Here is a 12,352-nt window from a genome sequence, read left to right on the forward strand (position 1 = left end):
TAAAAGCTATTGCATGAGGCTGGGTGGGTGAGTGAGATCTTTTAATCCTCATATGGTTGGGTGACAGACAGAGGTAAGTTAATACAGTGGGAGGAACATTCAGGGAAAATCTTCTCAAACCTTTTCCTCCAACACAAGCCCTCACATTACAACTGACTTCACTCATCATGCTAAGTTATAATGAAATACATATCTTTGGCTTAATATATTGTATGAGTCCAGATGCTATTGTTTTAATCAGATTTAGATCTTATCATGGAAGAGAATATTTGTAGCTCATGGTTGAACTGTGGGGTGCTTGCTGCTCTTGGAGCTTGGTTGTTTTTTTGCAGACATTGCTACCCCAGAGTGCTACCTTACTCCCTACTAACGCTGATGATGCTATTTAGTTGGATAAAGAAACGTCTGGAAGAAAACATGCAAGATCAGAGAGCACTAAGGACCCCACATATCTTATCATATTGTCCAAACCTAGTTATGATGTATTTAGTACACTATAGATAGATGACTTATATTAACAAAGTGTAGGTCAGATTATAAATTTATGTCCAGCCCTAGACTGATTTATCTTTCATAAAGTGGATTGTTTCATTTTGGCACATGTGATTTGTGAATTAAGACGTTTGCAAAACCATGGTTTGGTGAATACCCATAGTTGGCTGTGATCACCCCATATATTAAGGCATGGACTAATTTGACCCTATTTTAGTATCCGCTGAGTAAAAATCCAGCTTACCTTGCTCTTTGTTTCCAATAAAAATAGAAATGGTCTGATTTCCTGTTCTTCCACTAACATAGAGTTTTATTTCTAATTACAAACATGACAGCATTTTCCTGTTCAAGTCATAGCACTGGCACACACGTTTTAGGTTGGCTTTTTTTTCTGAAGACAGCAAAGGTTTGATTTGGCAGTTGTAAAACCTGGCTCTTGATCTAGAATTTCACATGTCTTATATTCTTTTTTGTGTAAACAGCGCAAAATGTTGAATTCTTGAAGATTCATTTAGGATCTTCTGTTAGCTCTCAGCAACATCTTAGGCACTTTCATGGAATATTAAACTGTAAACTGACTTCAGAAAGGCATGAACAAGCTGAAGAATAAGATCAGAGAACAACAGCCATTTTGGAGAACAAAGGCTATTCCCATTTAGAACAATAAACCAATATTATTTGAACATGCGTGCATCTGTGTGTCCCTTCTGAGAGAAAGAATGCAAAGGCTGGGATATATACATGCAGCATCATTAGCATTTGAAAATCATGACTTCTTTTCCACAGCAGGAGATATGCATTCTGACCCTTTATGATTGATCACATAACGCTTAGAATAGCAGATTCTGGGCAAAGGCTGCAAAAACCTAGATAAAAGCTTATTCAGCATGATCCTTGGATGAGATTAGCTCCTATTAGAGTTGAATAATGCTTTATAAATTTGTGTTTATGTTTGATTTATCTTTGATGGCAAATAAAGTTGCCTATATGAATAACAACAATAATGAAGAGGAAGAAGAAGAGGAAGCTGCAATTTCTCAAAACTCGCTTGTAGCATTTGGTGCACAAAGAGCCCACTCGCATACTGAAATGGTTGGATGATTAGGAGAGGAGACCACTAAGTCTCTTGCATTGTTTAGGCAGGGCCAAAGTGACCCAGAAGCCAAATGTTGCCTGTGAATGGTCGTACTCCAAAAACCAGTGAGAGACAGATCAATGAAGAGGATGGAGCCAGGAGAAAAAAATGAGTTGGATTTAATATAATTGACATTTTAACTATATCATCAATGCATTTAATTAATTAAATATTTTAAAACAATTATTTCTAGTTTTCTTTTTCTGTTGTAAAATGATTATGATTTGACCAAGCTGTTTAGAGGTCTTCTCATGTCTATACCTAAAGGTCTGGTGGTCCTTGAGTTTCAGGCATTCTTGTTTCAGAGAATTAATTTTTCTAAACTGCTATGACTTAATTCCTGCCCAGTGTCATGGATGACAACTGCCATCACTTGTAAACAGGATGAACATTTGTTGTGCCTGGCTGGTAATGATAATGAGATATGCAGGCTATACATCTGGAGGACATTAAGTTAGCAAAGCATGCTAGATAGTATTTAGAGATACTTATGTCATATTGGTATTACTTGAATTATTCCATTATTTAAAAGTCAGACTGATGTGATGAGGGAAGAAAGCTGTCATTTTGTTGATTATTAGATTTGCATCAGAATCAATGTACTATCTAAGTACATTGCTCTATAAATCTTTTTAATAAATAGTTTGTCTGATTGTGTTGTGGCCATTGCAGGTGGTGAGAGTTGGGTTTGTGTGTGTTGAACTGTAAAATTTTAACTGTGCATTTTTAATGTTGTATGTCACCTAGTCATTGTGTGCAACTACACTGCTCAAAAAAATAAAGGGAACACAAAAATAAGACATCCTAGATCTGAATGAATGAAATATTCTTATTAAATACTTTGTTCATTACAGAGTTGAATGTGCTGACAATAAAATCACCCAAAAATTATCAATGGAAATCAAATTTAGCAACCCATGGAGGTCTGGATTTGGAGTTACACTCAAAATTAAAGTGGAAAAAACATTACAGGCTGATCCAACTTTGATGTAATGTCCTTAAAACAAGTCAAAAGGAGGTTCAGTAGTGGGTGTGGCCTCCACGTGCCTGTATGACCTCCCTACAATGCCTGGGCATGCTCCTGATGAGGTGATGGATGGTCTCCTGAGGGATCTCCTCCCACACCTGGACTAAAGCATCCCCCAACTCCTAGACAGTCTGTAGTGCAATGTGGCGTTGATGGATGGAGCGAGACATGATGTCCCAAATGTGCTCAATTGGATTCAGGTCTGGGGAACAGGTGGGCCAGTCCATAGCATCAATGCCTTCATCTTGCAGGAACTGCTGACGCACTCCAGCCACATGAGGTCTAGCATTATCTTGCATTAGGAGGAACCCAGGGCCAACCGCACCAGCATATGATTTCACAAGGGGTCTGAAGATCTCATCTCGGTATCTAATGGCAGTCAGGCTACCTCTAGCGAGCACATGGAGGGCTGTGTGCCCCCCTAAAGAAATGCCACCCCACACCATTACTGACCCACTGCCAAACCGGTCATGCTGGAGGATGTTGCAGGCAGCAGAACGTTCTCCACGTCGTCTCCAGACCCTGTCATGTCTGTCACATGTGCTCAGTGTGAACCTGCTTTCATCTGTGAAGAGCACAGGGCACCAGTGGCAAATTTGCCAATCTTGGTGTTCTCTGGCAAATGTCAAACGTCCTGCACGGTGTTGGGCTGTAAGCACAACCCTCACCTGTGGACGTCGGGCCCTCATACCACCCTCATGGAGTCTGTTTCTGACCGTTTGAGCAGCCACATGCACATTTGTGGCCCGCTGGAGGTCATTTTGCAGGGCTCTGGCAGTGCTCCTCCTGCCTCTCCTTGCACAAAGGTGGAGGTAGCGGTCCTGATGCTGGGTTGTTGCCCTCCTACGGCCTCCTCCACGTTTCCTGATGTACTGGCCTGTCTCCTGGTAGCGTCTCCATGCTCTGGACACTACGCTGACAGACACAGCAAACCTTCTTGCCACAGCTCGCATTGATGTGCCATCCTGGATGAGCTGCACTACCTGAACCACTTGTGTGGGTTGTAGACTCTGTCTCATGCTACCACTAGAATGAAAGCACTGCCAGCATTCAAAAGTGACCAAACCATCAGCCAGAAAGCATAGGAACTGAGAAGTGGTCTGTGGTCACCACCTGCAGAACCACTCCTTTATTGGGGATGTCTTGCTAACTGCCTAGGCTTTCCACCTGTTGCCTATTCCATTTGCGCAACAGCATGTGAAATTGATTGTCAATCAGTGTTGCTACCTAAGTGGACAGTTTTCACAGAAGTGTGATTGACTTGGAGTTACATTGTGTTGTTTAAGTGTTCCCTTTATTTTTTTGAGCAGTGTATATAAATCTGTTTAATAAACAAATAAATATTTTTCTTCCATAAGCTCCATAATGTCTTAGTTCTATATCTCTATTTAATATTTTCACTGCAGGCTTTCAATAGCAGTAGTTCTATTTACTTTTTGCTCTTGTTTTATTTCTTTGGTTATAAAGCAGAACTTCAGAATTAGTCTTTTTGTAGCTATATTGGATGTTATATTTCAAATTCAGCAATCAAGTAATTGATTCTTCCATTTTATGGTCAGTTCCAATTAAATTAGTTGAATCCAGTCTTGTTCATTTGAAGATGTAATTAATAAATCATACCTTTTCATATTGAAGAATATAAACATAGCCCAAAGTTTCCAGCACACACTGCTTATAACAGGGGTGTCACACTCAAGGCCCATAGCTGGATGCGGCCCGCAGGGGCGTCCTAGAAAATGTAAGGGGTGCGCCCATATCGTTTCAGCCCAGTCTACCCATGTCATTTTGGCCCAGTCCACCCATGTCACTTCGGTCTGGTCAGTGGTGTATTAATCATTAAGCAGAGTAAGCATGTGCTTAGGGCACCAGGCCCAAAGGGGGGCACCAGGCCCAAACGAATATGGCTTCGTTTGTACAGTATGTACAAAGGAGGGGGGCACCAAGATTTGTCAGTGCTTAGGGCATCAGTGAGCCTTAATCCACCACTGGGCCTGGTCTATCCAATGTGAAGAGGAAACATCGGGCCAGCATGCCTTCGGCCCAGTCTACTTAATGCAAAGAGGAAATATGCCAGCAGGTTGGGGAGTGGGATCAAGCTGGCCACGCCCATCCAGTCAGATTGTCAAGCCCACCCAGTCAGCCACGCCCAGTGAGTGGCATCAATCTGGCCACGCCCACCCAGTTGGCCACACTCACCCGGCCCCCTGAGATCAATCAGTCCTAATGCGGCCCTCAATGAAATTGAGTGACACCCCTGGCTTATATTACAGTATTAGCTGAGAGGAACTGATATAATAAAAATCTTACCTAAGCATTGGCCTGACACACGATCCATCTCAAAGCCATTTGAGCATTGTTGCTGAACAGAAAAGAAAAGAGGATCAGACAATGAACAATTGGAAGAATGCAAAATTATAAATCAGAGGGAATATCATGTTTTCTTTTTCCTTTGGTAGCAATAGACATGAAAAGAACCTGATCGCTAACTGAACAAAAGCTGGCAAGATGAGATGACACAGCCACATGCATTTTTTTTATATTTGGTAAAGATTATAATGAATCTAATATTGTGTTATTTTTCTCTTTCCCCTATGCCACCCCATGTAATCCATTCCCTTCTTTCTCACACAGTCTGTATCTCACCTGAGTTGTTCCATGACTAATGAGGCAGCCAATAGCCACGAAAATGGGCATTAACCTGCAAGAGGTATAACAAAGTGAGTATATGCATATTTGCCAAGGCAATTTGAAGTAAATAGAAACCAGCTGTTTTTAAACACAATAGCACAGCTTTCAAAATTGCATGAGAAAAAAAAAGTGTGTCTAAAGCAAGAATGAGAATCCAGAACCTTTAATGTGGCTGAACCAGAGTTCCCATACAGCACAGTAAACATTGCTGATATATACAATGCAACAAACTTGAAACAAACAAAAAAACCAGGAGAGTCAGTTTGATCTGATGATTAAGGCACCAGGCTAGAAAACAGGAAACTGTGATGAGTGACTTTGTGCCAGCCACTCTCTTTCAGCCCAATTTACCTCATAGAAATTAGAGGGGGAAAGGAGTATTAAGTATGTTCTCTGCCTTGAGTTATTTATAAAAACAACAGAGACAGGGTAAAAAAAGAGACTGAGAATTTGAATTCTGGCTTAAGCACAAAATCAGCTGGGTGACTTTGGGCCACTCAGTCTCTCTCAGTGTCAGGTCTGCCTTCAGCCTGTTTTGCTTAGCTGGCATCCTGCCATAAAATGTGGGAGGAGGGAGAGAGAGAGAATGTAGGGGGAAGGATGACAGGCACCAGAGGTGCCAATCCGGAACAGACTGGCACATCCAAGGATAGGAGCATGAGAAAGGGATGCGAAACTACACCAAAGAGGTGCCAAACCTTAAAGCTGTTACCAAAACACCAAAATTTAATATTATTGGACACTTGTGAGCTGTTCAAGGGGAGAGGACCCAGGAAATGGGGGAAAATGCAGGTTTGAATGGGAATATTGCAATCCAGCTTTGCTTATGTTGTAACCATTTGGCTTTATTAAAAATATACCTTTTGCTACAAAAGGAGTCAAAGGTCTTTTTTGCCTGAATGCCCAAGCTGGGACGAGCCTGACACTCAACCTTAGGAAGAAGGCTATGGCAAACCAATTCTGAAAAAATCTTGCCAAGTAAACTGCAGGGATAGTCCAAGTAGATGTCAAGAATCAACACAGATTTAAAGACACCATAACCAAACAACAAACAAATGGCAGATTAACTGAGACTGAAATTGCCAAGAACACTGACTCTATATCAGTCTCTGTTATTTTGCCATTTATTTATTTATGATAGCTTCAAATTATATATAAATCTATATATATAAAAGTGAAATACCACTCACGCATCATCACAAAATCTCCAGAACCGTAAAGCCAAACTTGAAATTTGGCACGTCTCTTGGCTTCTAGGTGTTCACTAAGAAAGGATTTTTCGAATTGACCATCAGAGCATTAGTATTTCGTATATTATTATTAACACGCTCTGATGCTTAGGAGTTCTACTTCCCCTCCCCTCCTGAAAAGAAATATGTTCCAAATGCAAAACACAAGCAGAGGAGTTTCAATTTCAGTTTTAGTTTCACAGCACTAAGCAGCTTTAGTACAGAACAGTTGAGCTAAGCCACACCCAGGCTCCTTGCTGTCTCCTTCTTTCTCAAACAGCAAATTCTCTTTCAGCTTCAAAATAGCCCTCAACTCTCTCACACACTGATAGGACGCTAGCCAGATGAATACCAATTGATGCTGGTAGGCAGAATCCCCCCCCCCTTTATTTTTCTCCCCAAAAACTAAACCTGACCACATAGTTTCGTAGCGAAGCACGAGTATCGAGCTAGTGTTATATATAACAGAGCCTGAAATCAGGTCTCAAATAGCCAGGAGACTAACAGCTCAGAGACAAAATGTACACAGTATGCTCCCATATCTGAGGAATTGGGATCTCCAACCGAACAGCCTGTGGTAGCAATTTCCCTCTAGAAAGATTAGGACTATATGTCTCAGGTATCCTGTTGGCCAGGGATTCTTGGAGTTACAGTCTAAGCATTCTAGAGGGAACCACACTGAGGAAGATTACTGAGAAAGGTAGCTTCAATTCAGATGAATTTTCATCCTTTCCTTTACAGCTGTTTTTGTCCCCAGTTCTGAATGGTCCTCTCATCATATTTTTTTCACCAAGGAAAAATCCATGGTTCATCACCAAGGAAAAATCCATGGCTCAACAGGAAGACAGCCATTGATATGGACGAGGACTGAAAGCAGCAGAATCTGAGCAGGGAAAATAGGTGAGAATGTTGGAAGTTGTAGTCCCAACATAACCAGAGGTACCCATCTGGGAGAACTTTCCATACCACCCATCATTTCCTGCTGTACTTTGTTTCTCTTAAAATCTTTCCAAGAGATGGTGCAAGTCCAAAGGCAGGCTGCATATCCCAAAGGAAGATTATATTCCAAGGAAGATTGTAAGATTGTGGTTTTAGTAAGACCACACTTAGAATATTGGATCAGTTTTGGTCACCCTATTATAAAAAGATATAGAGATTCTGGGAAGGGTGAAAACAGAGTAACAAAGGTGATTAGGGGGCTGGAGGCTAAAATATATAAAGACTAGTTGCAGGAATTGGGTATGTATAATCTAGTGAAAAGAAGAACAAGGGTGACATGATAGTAGTGTTCCAATATTTAAGAGGCTGCCACAAAGAAGAGGATATCAATCTATTTTCAAAACCACTAGAAGACAAATCAAGAAGCAATGGATGGAAACTAATCAAGGAGAGAAGCAACCTAGAACTAAGGAGAAAATTTCTAACAGTGATAACAATTAACCAGTGGAATGGCTTGTGGGTGTTCCATCACTGGAAGATTTTAAGAAGAGATAACCACTTGTCTGGAATGGTATAGGCTCTCCTGCTTGTGCAGGGGGTTGGATTAGAAGACCTCCAAGGTTCCTTTCAACTTTGTTATTCTGTTCTGTTCATGGAAGAGTCACTTCACAGGACAAAAAGTAAGAAAAACAAACTGATCATAGGCGACATCCAGTGTCCAATTCAACCAGACATTGCAACCAATCTAGGCACCCTGACAAGCAAATTCATGTCTCCCAATGACTGCAAACATATATGGATTAGAGTCGTATCTCATAAGAAATTTGCATGACTGGAACATATGAAAATAAATAATTACTCTATTAGAGCAGGAAAAATTCTGCTGAATCCAGAATCTTTCCTATAATAGCCAGTCATTAAATAATCTTCCCTCCTGAGATAGAAAAACTCTACGTTAAAAATGTTATTTTGACGTTCCTCTTAGTTGTGTCCACTGCTTAACAGGAAGTCATTTTCGTAGGCATTAAAAGAAAAAAAGGCCATACCTGAAGGAAAGTAAATCTAATAGCATGTAACTGAAGGTGCCAGATATTTTTCCCCTTTATTTTTGTATCCCTTCCTCGGTCGTGTCTTCTATTCCAAATTTAAACTATACATTCTTTAGTGCAGCGATCTTTCTTTTATGAAATTCCATAAAGAATACTGAGCACAGCTATAGAAATAGTAAATAGCAATATAAAAACCAATCCAATCTTTCTTTATAATTTCAGTTACGTCCTCTTTGCTCAGCTATATTTTCCCCTGCTTTGAAAAAATAAGAGAAATATTCTCCTATAAGAGTTCAGTCTGGAACTACGTCTTCAAGAGAGTTATCTTCACAGGAAAAAATAATAGCCACAGTATTTGATATGTCTGTACAGTTCCCTCAGGATAAATTGATTTAGTCAGCAGCATATTAGTGGAAAATATTTTTTAAAAACACAGTCCGCTGCTGTAAACTGATTTTGAGCTACAATAAATGTTGATGCACTTCTGCACAAAAACTTTTCATAGATTCTGTAAATGGCTCCAGTGATATGCTGAATTCAGTATAAAGAGGCATACTGTCAGATGTTAGATCTGCATAATACTAAAGGAATAAAATTATTCCTCCCCTCTCCCGTACAATCTCTTGCAAATATAATGGGATGTATAACTTAAGTAGCTGACTCAGAACTGCATTCAGCAAACTATCAAAAAAGAAACAAAATAGTAACGTAATGCACAGAACATACCTTTTAAATGCTGTCATGTCCAAAACTGATGAATAAAGCCAAGAAGGTAAAACAATAATGCCTGTACAGCTGAATATCTAAAAATACTTTTGTACATTAAATCTTTTGCTAGAACTTCAGACCTACCATCATTTAATTTCCAGAGAATGAAAGGCCAAATCATAGAGAAACGGGGAGAGAGAAAGAGAGACAGAAAGAATGAGGGAAAGAAGGGGAAGGAAGGAGGAGGGAGGGGAGGAGAGGGAAGGGAATCAGAGAGGTCTGCTCCTCCTCAGACACTGGAGTGAATACAGCAATAGCACCTGGTTTTGCTTAGTTCTCTTCTGTAATTCAACATTAAACCAATTGGAGGAGGAATGTTAAAAATGAATACTTCATTTTCTAAGTATGTTAAAACAATGCATGGGAGGCCTCAATCTAGGAACAGCTGGTTTAGATTAGAGAGCTCACCAACTGGCTAGACTTACAACACTCCTAAGAAGCCTGTCAGATGAAAAATAAAATGAAATAAATAAAAGCAAGGGGAACACTTCTTAAGCAAGCATATTGAAGGTCTGGCAACACTGGTATGAGCAATCAACTTCTATCAAGATCTTCTGGAGATATCTGCAAATACTGAGTTGTTCCTCTAGAGCAGGGGTGTCCAACCTTGGCAACTTTAAGACTTGTGGACTTCAACTCCCAGAATTCCTCAGCCAGCTTTGCTGGCTGAGGAATTCTGGGAGTTGAAGTCCACAAGTCTTAAAGTTGCCAAGGTTGGACACCCCTGCTCTAGAGTAGGGATGTCAAACTGGTGGCCCACAGGCTGAATGTGTCACACCCACCTCAGCTCTGCAAAGGGGGAAAATGTTGTGATACATCACATGATGGCAACATGATGCCGCAAGTTTGACACCCGTGCTCTATAGAGTCTTGACTGCCTGGGAATTCTAGAATTGTAGCCCCAGCATATTTAGAAGGAATCAGGTTGTGAAAGTCTGCTTGAGAATGACCTTACTTGAGGCTCAATCTCTTCTCCAGTGTCAACCATTTCTTGCCAATAGAATATATGGGAAATGGCTTCATCCAATGATTTGTTAGAAGGTTAACACTGTCAATTGCCTCAAGGGTCAGAAATAACTACTGTATTGTATGTTATTCAAAATATGCAAATAATTAAAATGTTTGAAAAACTTTTATACCCTATTGACATTTCCATTTATGCCCTTTCTGTAAGAGTATATACTGAGATGAAGACTTCACTTTGCCGAAGTGCAGGATTAGCATCACATATGTATTGCTAAAAGCTGTCCACTACAGATATGTAATACATATGTGTATTGCTAAACTGCCATATATGTATTGCTAAAATCTATCCACTATATGGTGGTGGGTGTGGGGGTTCTGGGTCTCTTTGCTGCCACCTTGAGGTTCCTTGGATTTTTGCAAACCTGATATAGTAGCCATACATCACATGATTTATCTTCCTCTACAGTAACTCAAAACTCATTCGTCCCTTCCAGAAAGATTCCAACTTATTTGCAGCATGCAGTATAAAAGTCTGCTGGCTGGTTACTAGATGGCACAGAGATATATGGAAAATGTATAATATTGACTGAGTGCACACACTGCACAAAGGCAGAGTTAAGCAAAAATTGTATTCCCATCATCATATCATCAATGACCATACTTCTGAGGGAACTAAAATCTAGAATGCCACAAATTGCATACTAAATCTGTGCAAACAATGATAAGGTGCACATAAGAGTGTGACTGAAACATTTCTCTTTAAGTCACTAAAACCTGCTGTATCTTTTACAAGGTTCCAACTGTACAGATAACTTGCACTGCAATTAAACACTGGCAATTCTGAGGAGTTTCATTGTATATGATTATAAAAATTCCATTCAACATCTTGCCTTTAGTAAACTACTTCCAACAAGAACAGCTGAAACTATTTTAGGCTAATTGATAAATTTATTATTGTAAACAATAGTAACTTGGAAAATAAGTGTTAGATTGAACAATGTTTGGACTGAAGCAACAGCAGAGTCCTAGGCTGTGTATGATTGCACTCTAGTATTCACAGAAAAACACTATGGTAACTATACCCTCACTTTTGAATATCACTCTTCAAAAATGTGTTTTATGAATTATATAAAATCTCATTTTTTCCATTCCATAATATGTACTCCTTTGTGCAAAGTATTATGGTTTCATGATGAAGGTTTCTTTTTACACTGGGAGGTGCGATGGATATCTAGAAGAAACATTTTGAAATAACTTTGAAATGAAGAATTACATCCTCCATGGGTCAAAATATTTGAAGTTTAAAGCCAGGTTTTGTGGTTTTAATTTTGTTAACATTTGCAGGTTATGTGACATACTCGCTTTTTATGAGAGTTAAATCTGAAATTACAAAACACTTAATATGTTCAATATTCATGAAAACACTGAAACAACCATTTAAAAGCTTCATTTATGGACTCCTATTAACAATAATCAATAGGAGAAATTTTAAATCATTATGCACTTCAACTAAATTCTGAGTTATATGATGAAATGAGTACTTTGTGATTTCTGTAGCAAAGAACATCTTACTGTTTACATCAAACTTAAATCAATATTTTCCTCTGACCAATGCCAATAAATTGTGAATTAACAACCACTAACTATTGATGGAGAAAAAAAGTAGTAAATTCAGTACTAAGACATAAGTTGATTCATCAATTGAATTTTACTATAATTCTACCTTAAAATGCATTTTGAGAAATTCTTTGATTTGAATTTTTAAAATATTCACATTTACTTGAAAAAGCAGTCAAATAATTACTTCTATTCTATTCTATTCTATTCTATTCTATTCTATTCTATTCTATTCTATTCTATTCTATTCTATTCTACTATATGAATTATATTTATAGATATTTTTATCCTTTGTTCTTTTACTGCTAGAGTTCTAACTGCCACAGATGTCATCTTCAGTTGTTTTCTTTTTATGTTGATAATCTTTCAGTAAAGTTAACAAAAACAAGGAAGATGCGAAATATAAATAGGCAATGTTAGGTAATGCTAACATTTAGTCATA

General features: G+C 39.0%; 1 protein-coding gene across 2 annotated transcripts in view; it reads right to left on the reverse strand.

The window, feature by feature from the left end:
* Positions 1-9,589, reverse strand: part of FBLN5 (fibulin 5) — a 54,028-nt gene extending 44,439 nt beyond the window's left edge. The window contains exons 1-4 of one of the 2 annotated variants that reach the window (XM_087952082.1): positions 9,412-9,589; positions 9,286-9,310; positions 5,298-5,352; positions 4,962-5,013 (exon numbers count right to left, since the gene is read on the reverse strand). In XM_087952082.1, coding sequence (XP_087808208.1) covers positions 4,962-5,013; positions 5,298-5,352; positions 9,286-9,310; positions 9,412-9,448 — 169 coding nt within the window. In that variant the 5' untranslated portion in view covers positions 9,449-9,589. The remainder of the gene's footprint in view (positions 1-4,961; positions 5,014-5,297; positions 5,353-9,285; positions 9,311-9,411) is intronic. The other variant, XM_026679200.2, reaches the window with a different exon arrangement.
* Between the last annotated feature and the right edge of the window lie 2,763 nt (positions 9,590-12,352).

The sequence above is a fragment of the Notechis scutatus genome, chromosome 1, assembly GCF_049901735.1.
Source record: "Notechis scutatus isolate UNSWTSFEM ecotype Mainland chromosome 1, rNotScu1.2, whole genome shotgun sequence".
NCBI lineage: Eukaryota > Metazoa > Chordata > Lepidosauria > Squamata > Elapidae > Notechis > Notechis scutatus.